The sequence below is a fragment of the Anolis sagrei genome, chromosome 7, assembly GCF_037176765.1.
Source record: "Anolis sagrei isolate rAnoSag1 chromosome 7, rAnoSag1.mat, whole genome shotgun sequence".
In the NCBI taxonomy this organism is placed as follows: domain Eukaryota; kingdom Metazoa; phylum Chordata; class Lepidosauria; order Squamata; family Dactyloidae; genus Anolis; species Anolis sagrei.
Genome location: NC_090027.1, coordinates 22,742,217 through 22,759,916, shown reverse-complemented (window position 1 = coordinate 22,759,916; position 17,700 = coordinate 22,742,217). Strand labels below are relative to the sequence as shown.

The window sequence follows — 17,700 nt, the reverse complement described above, 5'->3', positions numbered from 1 at the left end:
GTCACCCCAGCACGTCGGCGCAAAAAAACGGAAGCGGATGTTTAACCGACTTTGGTAGGAAGGGACTCGAGGGAAGCGCCTCGTTGGAAGCAGAGGCCTGAGGAAAGGAAATGGGAAAGAAGAACAAGCTACCGGATAGGTAAGAACGTGAGACCGGATTACACAGAGCCTTCCTGGCCCAACCTGAAAGAAGGGAGAGCCTAGGCCAGGCATGGGCCAACTTGGGCCCTCCAGGTGTTTTGGACTTCAACTCCCACAATTCCTAACAGCCGTTAGGCTGTTAGGAATTGTGGGAGTTGAAGTCCAAAACACCTGGAGGGCCCAAGTTGGCTCATGCCTGGCATCGAAGGTAAAACTGAAAAGAAAAATGGGTTCCTCTAAAACTGTGGAGACCAAAATCCACTGATTGTGGTAATGTGAAAGTATTTAAATTAATGTATTGTCGAAGGCTTTCATGGCTGGAATCACTAGGTTCTTGTGGTTTTTTTCGGGCTATAGAGCCATGTTCTAGAGGCATTTCTCCTGACGTTTCGCCTGCATCTATGGCAAGCATCCTCAGAGGTAGTGAGGTCTGTTGGAATTAGGACAATGGGTTTATATATCTGGGCTCTCCAGGCCAATGGAGACTCCACCTCAGACATCAGAAGAGCTGCAAGACCAAGAACAAGCCACAAGAGTAAAGATGAAGATCCACCCAGAGGAAAAGTGTTCCTGCCATACATCAAGGGAACCACTGATTGCATAGGGAAGCTGATGAGGAAACACAACATACAAACAATCTACAAACCCACCAAGAAAATCCAACAAATGCTACGTTCAGCAAAGGACAAGAGGGATCCTCTCACCTCTGCAGGAGTCTACCGTATACCATGCAGCTGTGGACAAGTTTACATAGGGACCACCAAACGCAGCATTGCCCAAACACGAATCAAGGAACTTGAAAGGCACTGCAGACTACTTCAACCAGCAGAGCACCTGATGAACCAGCCTGGACACAGCATATTATTTGAGAACACAGAAATGCTGGGCCACACCAACAACCACCATGTCAGACTACACAGAGAAGCCATTGAAATCCACAAGCATGTGGGCAATTTCAACAGAAAGGAAGAGACCATGAAAATGGACAAAATCTGGCTACCAGTATTAAAAAATTCTAAAATTACAACAGCAAAACAACAGAGAGGAAAAAACCAGGCACAGATTAACACCTCCCAGCAAGAGATTTTCCCAGGCTCAGGCAGGCCTTCAAATGCTAATGAAGGTGATCAGTTGAAACAGTCACACCTAGCTCCAGCAGGGAAGAGCTCTTTGCCCCACCCCAGCCATTCCACAGATATATAAACCCATTGTCCTAATTCCAACAGACCTCACTACCTCTGAGGATGCTTGCCATAGATGCAGGCGAAACGTCAGGAGAAATGCCTCTAGAACATGGCCCTATAGCCTGAAAAACCTTCAAGAACCTAATAATAATAATAATAATAATAATGTAATAAAACTTTATTTATACCCCGCCACCATCCCCCCAAGAGACTCGGAGCGACTTACATGAGGCCAAACCCAACAACACATCACAACAGAAAAGCAATAACAACAATACAAAGCAATTCAATATAATATCTATATAAATAAAAATGTAATCTTCGTTTGTGGGATAAACAGAACTCAAAAGCCACTGGACGAATTGACACCAAATTTGGACACAAGACATCTAACAACCCAATGTATGTCCTTCACTCAAAAAAATTGATTTATCATTTTATTATTTATTTACTTTACTTATAGACCGCTGTTCTCAGCCCGGGGTCGACTCACAGCGGTGTACAACAAACAAGAACAGCAAGATTCAAAACTACAGAATAAAAACAATTCACAACCTAACACTATACACAGTTAACACCATTACTATGATAACCATTCAGCGTCGTGTCATCATCCAAAACATAATCCAAATTTGTCTTCCGTTGTTCCATTCCTATATTCATTACCAATCACTGCACTAATTATTCGAACACCTGCTTGAACAGTCAGGTCTTCAATTTCTTGCGGAATATCATTAGAGATGGTGCTAGTCTAATGTCCGTGGGAAGGGTGTTCCACAGCCGAGGGACCACCATTTATCATTTGGGAGTTGTAGTTGCTGGGATTTATAGTTCACCTACAATCAAAGAACATTCTGAACCCCACCAACGATGGAATTGAACCAAACTTGGCACACAGATCTCCATATATGAACCCACACATTCCCTTCGATCATCTGGAGAGGCCCTGCTCATGATCCCACCTGCGTTGCAAGCGAGTTTGGTGAGGACGAGGGACAGGGCCTTCTCTGTGGTAGCCCCCCGACTCTGGAACACTCTCCCCAAGGACATCAGACAAGCCCCAACATTGGCAATTTTTAGGAAGAGCCTGAAGACCTGGCTGTTCCAGTGTGCCTTTCCAGATTAGGAAACTCCTGGCATCATGTCCCAAATGCACTTTGTTAGAGACTAGGATTGTCTGCACATTGAACCTACCTCCAACAAACCTCTACATACCTCCTGTCAAGTTCAGCACTTTTAAATTTTGTCCATTACATTTGGCCCGGCCTTTTAGATTTTAAATGCATCATGTGTCGTTGTTTTTAGTGTTTTATTGTCTTAGCTTGATGTTTTATTATTTGCTTATGAGTTTTATGTTATATTTGTATGTTGTTGTTGCGGCCTTGGCCTTTGTAAGCCGCATCGAGTCCTTCGGGAGATTTTGCGGGGTATAAATAAAGTTAATAATAATAATAATAATAATGACCAACAGAAAACACTAGAAGGGTTTGGTGGGCAGTGTCCTTTGGTTTTGGAGTTGTAGTCCACCTACATCCAGAGATCACTGTGGACTCAAACTGTCGAGACACAGACGCCTTAAAGGGGCCACACAAAGTATTAGTTCCAAAGTACAGTTTAATGCAACAAAAACACAGAAGCTCAGAGACGCTTAACTTCAGTGCCTCTGGCTAAAACTCAAAAAATTAGCCAACCTTGGTTTAAAAAGCAAACAGAAACATAATTCGGATTAACCAGAGAAAAGAACTGGATTAAATGCAGTACTTAGTGGCAAACAAACAACACCGCACTCAAACAGTTAACAGCAAAGATAAACCGCCGAAAGAGTAACCAAAGCCAGACAAAGTCCAAGAGTCGTCATAGGTGAAATCCAAAGAAGTGTCGTTTCCAAGTCCGTCAAGCAGTGTCATCGTCAAACCAATCTGAGATCCAGGAAGGGAGAAAACCACACTCACGAGAAGTCAGTCCAAGTCGAACACACACAGGAACTCCAGGCTGCAGAACTCGGACCCAAAGCCCAACACAAAAACAGGCAGCGACAAAATCCACACAATACACAAATGTAACCGACACTTTGACTTCTGCAAAGATTCCCCAATTCAGAGCCTACTTTTATCTTACACATTCTCAAAGGCTAGTTTAAACATCCAAGACTTCAAATCCCTATAAAAGGAAGACAGTGTGGGTACCTGCTTGTGTCTTTCAGACTCTTCATCATACATTAGATTGCTTTTGTACCCAATAATCTGAAATGACTTCAGTGTGGTGAGTTAATTAAGCTGTGCCCCATAAATGAACCCAATAGTACACATAGGAAGACAGCAGCTAGATAATGCATGTACAATTAATATACCAAATTGCAAGTGCCAGAGCAAGCTTTAACTAATGTAACATTTCTGAAGTTTGGCCAAGTAATCTATACTGCTCCAGACATCAGAGTTCGATTCTGTGCTCAGGTGCTCATTCCTGCACTTTCAAGAATGTGCAAAAAATAAAGGCATAGAAAGGAATGCAGAGCAGCAATAAATGTTAATCCTAAAAACATTTAAAGTCAACGTGGACCCAATCTCCACATAAGTATAAGCCGAAGTGGGAAATGCAGCAACTACTGGTAAATTCTGGTAACATCCCTAATAGATTACTGCAACACGCTCTACGTGGGGCTGCCTTTGAAGACGGTTCTGAAACTTCAGTTAGTTCAACGGGCAGCAGTCAGATTACTAACTGGGCCACATACAGGGAGCATCCCCCCCCCCCCCCCGGTTATGCCAGCTCCACTGGCTGCCAGTCCATCTCCGAGCCCAATTCAAAGTGCTGGTTTTGACCTATAAAGCTCTATACGGCCCGAATGCATCTGCCCCTACGTCCCATCTTGCAATTTAAGATCATCCGGGGAGACCCTGCTCTTGTTCCCGTCAACAGCGCAAATGCGGCTGGCAGGCACGAGGAGCATGGCCTTCTCGGCTGTAGCCCCCCGCCTATGGAACACACTCCCAAAGGAGGTAAAATCTGCTCCCTCTCTCCTGACCTTTAGAAAAAAATTAAAATCATGGTTCTGGGACCAGGCTTTCGGACAATACATGTATGCAGCTTTTAGTGGGACAAGGACTGGAACGGTGACTCGACTGATGGGATTGTTTTATGGTTTTAATAACTGTTTTGATATTTGATGATGTACTGTTTTTAATATGATTTATGTTTAAAGTGTGGTTTTACTGTTGTAGTTGTAAGGCATTGAATTTTTGCCATTATCTATGTGTAAACGGCTTTGAGTCCCTCTCAGGGTGAGAAAAGCGGTATATAAATGCTGTAAATAATAATAAAAAAATAACAATGCTGAATATGTCTGATGGGATTTGTAGTTGAATGAAAATACTTTCCTCCAAATGAGCCTGTCTGCTTCTTGCAGTCTTTCTCTTGGTCCATCTGATTGCTCCTGTCCTTTCCTATCTGTTTTTGTACAGTAGTAGAAAATTGCAATGTTTCTTTTTCTAGATGGACGAATTATTTACCTCTTGGAAGAAGACTACCCAAGACGCGCTTCATTGCCTTTAAAGTTCCTCTTCACGAGGTAAGTTGCAACGTAGGTAGAAGTTTAATTTCCATTCTGGTTCTTGTAATGAAATAGTGATGAGTGGGTAAAACTATGGGCTGACAATGTAACTTGTATAGTTGCCTTGAAGGTATACAATAATAACCTCTCTGCGAACAAAGCATGGGATAAAGTCAAGGAATACCTGACTATGCAAATATGGACTCTGCTTCTGATGGGTCAAAAGACGTCCCAGAGATTGATGGCGGCTCAGAAGATATGGCTGAATTGTCTGACTTTTTTTTCCAGAGGTTTGGATTTAAGCTCGCCCCACAAGAGCGCTTTACTCCAGAAGACCTCATCAATCAAATCAGGGAGCAGAAGGAAGATCTGGGTTTGATCATTGATTTGACGTACACCACCCGCTATTACCAGCCAAAGGTCAGTTCTATTTATGAGCTGTACCTTCAGCTTTAGGATAGACGAAGGGTTCTCAACTTTCCTTAATACAGTGACCCCCAACATAACATTATTTTTGATGCTACTTCATCACTGTCATTTTGCTACTGTTAGGAATTGTAATGTAAATATCTGATATACAGAATGTATTTTCATTCACTGGACCAAATTTGGTACAAATACCCAATACGCCTCATTTTGAATACTGGTGGGGTCGAGGAGATTGATTTTGTCATTTGGGAGTTGTAGTTGCTGGGATTTATAGTTCACCAACAATCAGAGAAAATTCTGAACCCCACCAATGATGGAATTGAACCAAACTTGGCACACAGTTCTCCCATGACCAACAGAAAATACTGGAAGGGTTTGGTGGGCATTGACCTTGAGTTTTGGATTTGTAGTTCTCCTACATCCAGAGAGCACTGTGGACTCAAACAATGATGGATCTAGACCAAGCTTGGCAGGAATACTCAGTATGACCAAATGTGAACACTGATGGAGTTTGGGGAAAATAGACTTGACATTTGGGAGTTATAGTTGCTGGGATTTATAGTTCATCCACAATCAAAGATCCCTTTGAATCCCACCAATGATTGAATTGGGCCAAACCTCCCACTCAGAACATCCATGACCAACAGAAAATACTGTGTTTTCTGATGATCTTTGGTGACCCCTTTGACACCCCCTCGCAATCCTTCCAGGGGTCCTGACCCCCAGTTTGAGAAACACTGGAATAGATGTGTTTCAGAGAGCCCCTTTGCAATTGCTTCCACTGCTGCAAGTAACTTCAAATCTTTTCTCTGCCTTGAAATGTAAATATTGTTCCAGGTAGCTGGCCTGTTCTGAGGTATATTACAGCCACTCTTCTTTCCTTAATTCTTGCAGGAGCTGCCAGACACACTGCAGTATTGTAAGATTTTGACCGTTGGCCACGAAGTACCTAGTAATGAAACAATTTATCAGTTCAAGAGTGTTGTAAAGAAGTTTCTGGCAGAAAACCAGCACAACGGTGAGCATGACATTGGTTTTTCGGCATTGTGTTGGTGATTATTGACAATTAGCAAATAGTATGCTTATGCCTGTTCAACTTGTATTTTCTGTTATTCCTAGACAAGCTCATTGGCGTTCACTGTACGCATGGCTTGAACCGAACGGGTTACCTGGTTTGCAGGTAGGCTGCTCTTTGGGAAAGGAATGCTAGTCACTAGTCTGCTCAGATCGGATTAAAGGGATAAAATAACATAAATATACTCGTATATACTCGAGAATAAGCCAGCCCAAATATAAACCGAGGCACCTAATTGTACCACAAAAAATAGGAAAAACAGATTGACTTGAGTACAAGCTGAGGGTGGGAAATACAGCAGCTACAGGAAAATTTCAAAATAAAAATAGATACCAATAAAATTACATTAATTGAGGCATCAGAAAGTTAAATGTTTTTGAATATTGTCATAAAACTATAAGACTGTCCAACTCTGATTAAACCATTATTCTAACTTTCTTCAATGTAAATGTGCTTTCGTATCCTTCCAATAATAATAGAGTAAAATAATAAATGTAATAAAAATAATAATAGATTAAAATAATGGAAAAGTAATTATAGAGTAAAATAAATGTAATAATAATTGGGTAAAATAATAAATGTAATAACAATAATAGAGAAAATAATAAATGTAATAATACTAATAGAGTAAGATAATAAATGTAATAAAAATAATAATAGCATAAAATAATGCAAATGTAATAATAACAACAATTAGAGTACAGTAATAAATGTAATAATGATAATAATAATAACAGATTAAAATGATAATTTACTTTGACTCAAGCATAAGCCGAGGGGGACTTTTTCAGCCTAAATAGGGCTGAAAAATGCTGTTTATACTCAAGTATATATGGTATATATATTTTTAAATAATATTTTATTAATGAATAGGAAAGGGGGAAGAAAAGAATAGGGGTGGGGGTACACAATCAGAGAAGAAGAAAAACGAACGAAGACAGGACTGGAAGAAATAATAGTAGGCTGTGAGGTTGGAGTAAAGATGTCATAATATCTCTCCCCCCCCCCCCTTTTTTCCCCCAATTCACTTTCTGAGGATATTATATAATTTTAGGTAGTATAAAAGTAACACACTTGATTTTTCTTCTTCTTTGAGTATATTGAGTTTATTTATTTTGTTAAAAATGAAACCAAATGTACAAAATAAACTCAGTATCAATCAATGATTTATTACGGTCTTTGACCAGCACAGAATAAACTCAGTATATTTACTCCCCTGGATGAAAGTCTGTGCCTCTATTTAAAATGGGTTTTCTATAAGAACCTATGTAGCCGCTGATTGAATTTCAGAGATGTGAGTGAGGCCGTTTTTTCTGTAGTTAATATGCTTAAAAGGAGGAGGAAATTAAAAAACATAACATGGTCATGCTGAATGCGGGCAGGGAGAAGTCAGGGATCCTGAAAATTGATCCTAAGCTGCAGGTTGAAACCATTTCTACCAGTAAAATTCAGTGTTACTGGACAGTATCCTCTGTCCAGTTGTCTTATTGGTCTACAATGTGGAGATATGTTCTTAGAGTTAGTGGTTATTAGCTTGGGTCCCTGGCGTTGCCCAGGTAATTTAGTTGTACAAAATGCATAAGTTGTCGGTGAACTACAACTCCCATCATGCCAGGTTAACCCCAAAAAGCTCATCAGTACTTAAAGTTTGTTACGTTGGGTAAGTTTGCTCTAGATGCATCATCTGTAGGGTTCAGTGTGCTCTCTGGCTGTAGAGTAAACTACAACTCCCACTATGGTGAGTCAGTCCCCTCAAACCCTCCAGTAGGACCAAGTTTGGTCCAGGCTCACATTTTCTCTTGTTGTGGGTGAACTACAACTTCCAGAAAGGAATGCCAGCCCCCCCACCCCCCCCCCCCCAAAAAAAAAAAAAAACAACAACCCTCCAGTAATCAAATTTCAGCATGTCAGGTATGTGTGCCAAATTTGGTCCAGATCCATCAGTGTTTGGATTCACAATGCTCTTTGGATGTCGGTGAATTACAACTTCTCCAAATCAAAGTGAATTTTCCCCAAAGACCTGGAGTATTTTTTGCTGGTCAAGTTTGGTCCAATTCCATCTTTGTGCTCTTAGATTGCAGGTGAACTAAACATCCCAGTACCTACAACTCCTATAAATTATGGTGAATTCTCCCCAAACCTCTCTAGTATGTTGAGTTGCTGATCAATTTCTCTATTTGCTGTGTGGCATAGAAAATAATAGGAAAGGGTTAAGGTAGAGTCAGTGAGTGGAGTCATGCAAATTCCACAGTAATGGAGAGAGTAAGAAACACTGGGATGTCTGTGGTGGAGGAATCTAGGATGTAATTGTCCCTGTATGAAAGCCTTCATTTGGGTGGTGGGCAGTGTGGTTTTTGTGAAGAACATTGGCAGGGCTCTTGGACATGTTTACGGCACTCTCTATAACCTGTAGTGTCCTTGGAGGGAGGGCCTTTGGTATCTCCTGAGCACTGGGAGCTATAGCCATTTGTGAAAGTGGGAGCTTTTTGTAAGTTGACACCCAGGCCACACACATACATACATATATTTACTTTTATTATGTGTATAGATATGGAACTTCCCAGTCCCATTTTGTCTTTAATTTTATGTTTTCAAATATATAACCTGGTATTACCTCTTTGTTCTTTTACCTGTTGTCGTATTTAGGTACCTAATTGATGTTGATGGAATGCATCCAAACAAGGCAATAGAATGTAAGCATTGCACCTTTCTGCATTTTATTCCTCTTTACAAAATAACAAACCTTTCCTATTAACTTCATGATGGAAACATTGTCATTCTGATTCTCTCTCATGGTTCTACAGTTGAGAGAGTGCTAGAAAGACAAGAGTCAAATGCTGGTTCAAATTAGGACTCAGGGTGCTTCCAGACAGCACCAAATCACAGGTTTTAGTGAGGGGCCAAAAATCTCGGGACTTCAAAAGAGGTACAGGCATATTGGCCTTGGGATTTCTGCCACCGTCGTCCACACTTGATGCTTTGTGATGTCCACCAGAAACTTTGGCAGTTTTTTTTATAACCCTCAAGATGCAGATATGCAAATTACTGCAAAAGTTCCATTTTTTTGTCCTTCCCTCCCTCTTTCTCTCCCTTCTCTCCTTCCTACCCTCCCTCCTTCTTTCTCTCCTTTCCTTCCTTCCTTCCTTCCTTCCTTCCTTCCCTCGCTCTTTCTTTCTTTCCTTCCTTCTCTTTTCTTCTTTCCTTCTCTCCTTCCTTCCTTCTCTACCTCTTTCCTTCCTCCCCCTTTTTCTTTTCCTTCCTTTTTTCTCTTTCTTCCCTTCCTTTGCTTTTTCCTTCCATCCTTCATTCTCTCTTTCTTTCCTTCCCTCCCTTTCTCTCCTTTTTCCCTCCTTCCTTTGCTCCCCCTTTCCTTCCCTTTTTCTTTCCTTCTCTCCTTCCTTCCTTCTCTACCTCTTTCCCTCCTCCCCCCTTTTCCTTTCCCTTTCTCTCCTTTCTTTCCTCCTATCGTCCTTTCTTCCTTCCTTCGCTCTTTGCTTCCATGCTTCTCTCTTTCTCTTTCTCCTTTTCCTTCCTTTTCTGTATTGTCATTTAGCTTTTGGGGTTTTTTGACTCCCTTCCGCTGTTTTTTGTGGGGTTTATGAGTGATGGTCACTCGTTGGCCTAATACATGTCTTGTGTCCAAATTTGGTGTCAATTTGTCCAGTGGTTTTTGAGTTCTGTTAATCCCACAAACAAACATTACATTTTTATTTATATAGATTATTATTGCAATATTAAGCCAGAATATAAATAAAGTATTATTATTGTAATTTTAGCGTAGAATATAAATAAAATATTTTTATTATTGCCATTTTAGGGCAGCATATAAACAAATTATTATTATTATTATTATTATTACTGAAGTGTTTAAAATTATTATTATCCTGGCCCATTCCACACTGCAATGTTGGGCTTATTTTGGGTTGACTGTGCACAGAATTCCCCTCTAAGGCTTGTATCCCTCTTAGTGTTCAATAGCTGCCGAGGGCATTCTATAGAGAGGAAGAACTACATTGAAGACCTTAGGAGTGGGTATCGGAAAAGGTATGTACTCCCCTCTTTCCTACAGTTGGGTCTTGCCAGGTCTGTTTGTTGTCTTTCCTGTGCATTAAGGAGGGAGGTGGAGGGAAATCAATGTTTGGCACCAGAGATTTCAGCAGGAGAAAGAGCTATACCTGAGTTCATTTAACCTGGTCACACTCCTTCATAAACTCATACAGCTTGAAACTCCCATCATTTCCTTAACTAGTTGTAGCTGCATTGCTAACTGTTCAATATGTCTGGAATGAACACTTTGTCCAAGTGCGGAGCTTCGTGTATCTAGAACGCTACAGATTTATTTATTTACTTCACTTATATCAGGTATTTGTGCCTAATTTGGTCCAGTAAATGAAAATACATTCTGCATATCGGATATTTACATTACAATTCATGACAGTAGCAAAATGACAGTTATAAAGTAGCAATAAAAATAATGTTATGGTTTGGGGTCACCACATTATGAGGAACTGTATTAAAGGGTCGCGGCATTAGGAAGGTTGAGAAACACTGGATTAGATCATAAAAATGTAACAACATTTAGACAATTAAAACGTGGAGTTAAAAACATATTAATATACACGTTAAAATCACATAATTTAAAAATCATGGTCCAAAGCTGTTCCAAAAGTCAAATATCTATTGTACACTAGCCATCTCCTGCCACACATTGCTATGGCCCACATGGGGGTTCTGTGTGGGAGGTTTGGCCCAATTCTATCGTTGGTGTGGTTCAGAATGCTCTGTGATTGTAGGTGAACTGTAAATCCCAGCAACTACAACTCCCCGATGTCAAGATTCTATTTTCCCCAAACTCCACCACTGTTCACATTTGGGCATATTGAGTATTCTTGTAGAGTTTGGTCCAGATCCACTATTGTTTGAATCCACAGTGATCTCTAGATGTAGGTGAACTACAACTCCAAAATGAAAGGACACTGCCCACCAAACCCTTCCAGTATTTTCTGTTGGTCATGGGAGAACTGTGTGCCAAGTTTGGTTCAATTCCATCGTTGGTGGGGTTCAGAATGCTTTTTGATTGTAGGTGAACTATAAATCCCAGCAACTACAACTCCCAAAGGACAAAATCAATTTTTTTGAGTGAAAGACATACATTGGGTTGTTAGGTGTCTTGTGTCCAAATTTGGTGTCAATTCGTCCAGTGGTTTTTGAAGTCTGTTAATCCCACAAACGAACATTACATTTTTATTTATATAGATAATCCCTGATCATTCCTTATAGTGCTTACTGCCAAAAGACTTGGCCCATAGACACGTTTTTACTTTTTATCTGAAGGCCAAGAGGGAGGGCAGAGATCTAATTTCATTGGGGAGGGAGTTCCGTAGTTGAGGAGCCACCACTGAGAAGGCTCTGTCTCTCATCCCCACCATTCGAACCTGTGAGGAAGATGGGACTGAGAGCAGGGCCTCCCCAGATAATTTTAACCTCTGAGGTGGTTCATAGAGGGAAATATATAAGATTGGAAGGAAATGTCTGCGTATATATTAATATGTTATTATTTGTATCATTGATTTGTATTGTTTTAAAATGTTGTGAGCCACTTTGAGCCCTATGTAGGGAGAAAAGTGGGATACAAATAAATATGTTGTTATTATTACTATTACTATTATTATTATTATTATTATTATTATTATATTAGAAGAGCACTGGAACGGGCCCAAAATTCTGCGGCTGAAGCTGCTCAAGTACCACAGATTCCCATAAGGTAAGGAGAAGGGGAGGAACAGGATGGAGTGTCTTGGAAGAAGCCTGTCTTCTTGAACTCACCATAGAGGGTCATGTTTTGTATTAATACCATTCATCAAGTATCCAAGTCCATCAGAACAAGTTTAGTTGTTTCCATGTGGCTACTTGTTCTTGTATGTTCTTGGAGAAGTAACCTGACCCTTAAATGCTAGAACTTTAATTCTCGATGTTTTATCTCCGAAGGAACCCACCTCCCATGGCAGCTCCTAAGTACAGATGGATTAAGGGGTGCTCTGGTCCTGTCCCACATCCAGATTATGAAGTTATCGACTGTGGCCCCCAAAGATCTCGACAGTTCCCATTGTAAGCACAAAGGTTTCATTTGCTTTCCCCTCTACTAGGCGTAGAGCATTCACGGTGGTGGCTCCTTACCTGTGGAGTGCCTTGCCAGCGGAAACATGAGCTCTCCGAGACTTACTATCTTTTCGTAGAGCTTGTAAAACTTATTTATTTAGGCTGGCATTTGAATCTTGCTGACTGAAATTTTTCTTTGATTTTAAATGTAATGTATCACTTTAAACTGGCTGTCCTCCTTTCTTCACAACCGTGGAAAGCGAGTGGAGAGGGGAGGCCTGGTTTCTGAGAGGTCCCCTCTATCTTGGTGGGGTTCCTCAGGGGGCCATTCTCTCCCCTTTGTTGTTTAACATCTATATGCGACCACTTGCTCAGCTGGTTCGAGGTTTTGGGCTTGAGTGCTATCAGTATGCCGATGACATTCAGCTGGTGCTGAAGATGGAAGGCCGACCGGACTCCGTATCCGATTATTTCCATCAGTGCCTCGAGGCTGTTACTGGATGGCTGCGTGCCAGCAGGTTGAGGGTGAATCCAGCAAAGACGGAGATCCTATGGCTGGGTCAACCGGGCAGTGGGGATATCCAGCTGCCTACCCTGGATGGCGAGGCGCTACACCCGTCATCATTGGTAAAGAGTCTGGGAGTCCTTTTGGACTCTCTGCTGACGATGGAGGCCCAGGTCCCCTCCGTTAGCAGAACCGCTTTTTTTCATCAGCGGCAGGCTAGACGGCTGGCCCCCTACCTGTCCAGGGACGACCTAGCTACGGTGATCCAGGCTACGGTCATCTCAAAACTGGAATACTGTAACACCCTCTACATTGGCCTCCCTCTGTCGGTGATCCGGAAGCTCAAGTTGGTACAAAATGCAGCTGCTCGGCTTCTTGCGGGAATCCTGATGAGATGCCACATAACACCAATCTTACTACAGCTGCATTGGTTACCAATTGAGCACCGGATCACTTTCAAAGTGATGGTACTCACCTTTAAGGCCTTGCTTGGTCTGGGGCTGATGTACCTGAGGGACCGTCTCACCCCCTACCAACCCCAGAGATCCCTCCGTTCTGAGGACCAAGATCTATTGGAAATTCCCAGTGTCAAGACCTTGCGTCTAACAGCAACCAGACGCAGAGCCCTTACAGCAGTGGCACCATCACTCTGGAATACTCTGCCACCTGAAGTCTGTGCCTTGCGGGACTTACCAGCTTTCCGCAGGGCATGTAAGACATATCTGTTTCGATGGGCCTTTGATCTCTGATATTGCTGTTTTTAAATTGTGTTCGATTTTAGCCTGTTCTTGTAAGCCGCTCCGAGCCCCAGGGGAGTGGCAGCATATAAGTTTGAATAACAAATAAATAAATAAATAAATAAATAAACAAACAGATATAAACACATGAATACACAAATATATATATACACACACACATATATATACCTCTCTCTCTCTCTCTCTCTCTCTCTCTCTCTATATATATATATATATATATATGCGCAAACACATATATACAAATATATACACACACATATATACACACACAAAAGACATATACACAGACTGGGCCACAGCAACCACATGGCAGGAGATGGCTAGTATACATACACACACACCACACACACAAACAAATACATAGTGAAGGCTTGGAAGGTTGCTATTTCCAACAGTTCCCTCCTCTCTTTTTAGGGTGGAGCCTGCTGTTTAGGAAGCTTTTCCCATTTTGGGTTTTAAAAGTACCATCAGACCTGCGCTTGGCGTCTCCTCTTGTTTCCTGCCCCTGCTCTGCCACTCCTCAGCCATTCTCCCTGGATGGGGAACATGGAGTGATGTGGCAGATTGATTTCAAGTCCCTCTGTCCCACAAGCCAAACAGATTCTTGTGAAACACTCCTTGGCCCCGCCTGCACCTTGGATCTGGCCCCAAAAAGCTCCATGGGATGGCTAAAACAATGTCCCATAGAGAATCAAGTACGGCTTGTGGGGATGCTGAGAAAGACTTTCCTCAAAAATGGTGGCTCAGGCAGTGGTATCGTTCTTAGGACCTCTTGCCTTCTTTGTCTTGCAGGCGCTTTGATCCAAGGAGAGAAAGGGAAGGACAGATCCCACCCAGGTAAATAGCAAGAGGGTCCAGAAACCTCTGCACCCACTGTGTGTTTACTTAGAGGAGCTTCTAGAGCTCTGTAACAACAGAAGAAAGACACGGATTTCACCTGCAGATAAATTGTGACTGTTGAGCAGGATATAAATGCATCCATACATCTGTTAATAATAACAACAGTAATAACACATTCCTTACTAAAACAGAGGGATCAGAAATAAGACCCTGACAATACATAAAGTATAATAGACATGGTTAAAATGCAGGTTAATGAAGTGGATTAATGAGGTAGATATAGATCTGTAATTATATATACTAATTTCACATATGCATTTCTCCCTGAAACATTTGCAGATCATCTATATATATATGCACATTGTCCTCCTGCAATATTTGCAAGCCCTATATATCTATATTCAAATCTATACATGTCTCTATATTTTTGTGTGCATTTCCTCCATAATATTTGCAAGCCCTATAGATCTATATTCAGATATTTCTATCTAGACATCTCTCTATATGTAGATAATTATATCTATAGAGGTTTTGCAAAGACTTGCAAACATGTGAAAGAAAAATCTTATATAAAATTATATATATATACATACACACAGATATATAGGTACCTCTATTTATCGATATCTATATATAGGATTTGCAGAGACTTGCAGACATGTGAGGGGAAATTCATATATAATATGATGTATGTATGTGTGTGTGTGTGTATATATATATATATATACACACACACACACACACAGCTTTTATATTCCGCCCTTCTCACCCCACAGGGGACTCAGGGGACTTTGTCTTGCAGTGTACACGTATATGGCAAACATTCAATGCCAATTTTAACATACAACATATACAGACATACACAGAGGCTATTTAACTTTTTCTGGCCGCCAGGGGAGTTGTCGCTTTCATTGTCCATCCGCGACACTGATGAAGTACTTCCGTATTCCCCGCATGCTTTCTGCTGGAGTGCTTTTTATGGCCTCATAAATTAGTTAATTTAGCCTCCCCACACTTTAAGGTGGTATCTAATTTTCCTACTTGACAGATACAACTGTCTTTCGGGTTGCAAAGGTCGACAACAGGCTACACAATTGGTTGGAAACCCACTCCAACCCGGGCTGGCTTCGAACTCATGACCTTTTGGTCAGAGTGATCTTAATGCAGCTGACACTCAGCCAGCTGCGCCACAATCCCGGTGCCTATATATCTGTATATAGATACAGATATAAAGGTACATAGAAATCTCTATCTATCTATCTATCTATCTATAGGATTTTCAAGATCTGCAAACATATGAGGGTAAAATTCATATATAAAATTCATATAGATAGATAGATAGACAGACAGACAGATAGAGATATATAGGTACATAGGGATTGCAACCTTGAAGGAGCTGGGGGTGGTGACGGCCGACAGGGAGCTCTGGCATGGGCAGTCCATGAGGTCACGAAGAGTCTGAAACTACTGGATGAGTAAACAACAAGGGATTGCAAAGGCTTACAGGGGGAAATGCCTATATATCTGTAGGAGAGATTAAATATTTCAAGAGAAATGGTTTTTTATAAGATTAATGGATATATAGGGTTTGCAAAGACTTCAGGAGAAACATTAATCGTATTAAGGGGTCGCTGCATTAGGAAGGTTGAGAAACACTGTAGTACAGGAAAGGAGATTCCACCTGAACATGAGGAAGAACTTCCTGACTGAGAGAGAGCTGTTCAGCAGTGGAACTCTCTGCCCTGGAGTGTAGTGGAGGCTCCTTCTTTGGAGGCTTTTAAACAGAGGCTGGATGGCCATCTGATGGAAATTGAGGTACGCATTAGATTCAATGGCACTTTAGACTTCTTGGCAGGGGGTTGGACTGGATGGCCCATGAGATCTCCTCCAACTCTATGATTCTATGTTAATTGGCGGACAGGGCCAAGTTGTTACAGAGGTTGACGTAGGTTTGTGCGTGCTTGTTGGGATGCCGCTTGATTGAAACCCTTTGCCTTGCCTTTCTTCCAGGCCTCCCCATCCTGGCCAGAGCCTTGTCCCACACTATCAAGGCCCACCTGTGTTCCGCCCCCCATTCCCCCCAACAACAAGCTTCATCCCACAGAGTCTCAGGCCCAGCCCTGGGCTGTTCTATGCAGCTTACCAGCCACCACTGCCACAAGGACCGCCGAGCCCTGATTTTTCAGTGCAGAACCCTCACGGTCAACAGAAGCGAAGGAGAAGTTGGAAAAACAGAAGACCCCCGCAGGACTGCTACTGAGGGAGGTGGAGAAGGAAGGACAACCAAATCTAGAAAGAACAGGAAGAACGTGCCATCTTGTTCCACAGAGGAGGATCTGCTGGCAATGTTTACACCATTCCCTGGCTGCCAGACTTCCTGGGATAATTCAGAAAGAAGTCCTGTCTTTTTAGTGCCTAATTGCAAACAGGACGTAGCCATTTCTATGAGAGGAATTCGCTGGTGACATCAAGTTCTCACTGACAATTATCCCGAAATGGACACGGAAATCGTGTGCTGGATGCACACGCGTCCAATCGCACAGAAAGATTGCCTTTGAAATCTGTGTTCAATAAAAATTGCTTTCCCCTGCTTCTATCTATACGGTGTGTTAATAGGTGCCCAAATGGCAAGGCTTAACTGATGGTCTCTCTTGTGTGGATATTGTGCTTCACAAAGTTGTTGGATTCTGTTGTTTCGTAAATATATTCCACACAAAATTTATGCTGACTTTGCAGCTTGGATGCTTCTGTATCTTATATAGGAAGCTCCTGTATGTAGGAATTAGCCATCCCCTGCCATGCGTTGCTGTGGCCCAGTCTGTGTATATGTTTTGTGTGTGTATGTGTGTGTATATATTTGTGTGTTTATATGTGTACATGCATATTATGTATATCTGTGTATATATGTGTGTTTGCTTATATATGTGTGTGTGTGGGTGTATATATGCATTTGTATATGTGTGTATATATTTGTGTATATATGTGTGTTTGCATATATATGTTTTGTGTGTGTATATATGTGTATATATTTGTGTATTTGTGTGTTTATATGTGTACATGCATATTATGTATATGTGTGTATATATGTGTGTGCTTATATATATGTGGGTGTATATATG

General features: G+C 41.5%; 1 protein-coding gene across 2 annotated transcripts; it reads left to right on the top strand.

Annotated features, from left to right (window-relative positions):
* The first annotated feature begins 7 nt into the window (after positions 1 to 7).
* Positions 8 to 17,171, top strand: DUSP11 (dual specificity phosphatase 11). 2 transcript variants are annotated; one of them, XM_060787280.2, is made up of 11 exons: positions 8 to 139; positions 4,818 to 4,893; positions 5,164 to 5,295; positions 6,199 to 6,322; positions 6,424 to 6,484; positions 9,026 to 9,072; positions 10,348 to 10,423; positions 12,078 to 12,143; positions 12,368 to 12,487; positions 14,534 to 14,578; positions 16,592 to 17,171. In XM_060787280.2, exons 1-11 carry the CDS (start codon positions 111 to 113, stop codon positions 16,839 to 16,841), a joined length of 1,026 nt encoding a protein of 341 aa, XP_060643263.2. In that variant the 5' UTR covers positions 8 to 110; the 3' UTR covers positions 16,842 to 17,171. The 2 variants fall into 2 exon arrangements, with proteins under 2 accessions (XP_060643263.2, XP_067326835.1); XM_067470734.1 differs by lacking the exon at positions 14,534 to 14,578.
* The last annotated feature ends 529 nt before the right edge of the window (positions 17,172 to 17,700 follow it).

Excerpts from the sequence above, each read along its gene's own strand:
- DUSP11 (XM_060787280.2), top strand. The coding sequence starts at position 111 with ATGGGAAAGAAGAACAAGCTACCGGATAG. Across the intron at positions 140-4,817 it reads AAGAACAAGCTACCGGATAG|ATGGACGAATTATTTACCTC; the intron begins GTAAGAACGTGA and ends TTCTTTTTCTAG. Across the intron at positions 12,144-12,367 it reads GTACCACAGATTCCCATAAG|GAACCCACCTCCCATGGCAG; the intron begins GTAAGGAGAAGG and ends TTATCTCCGAAG.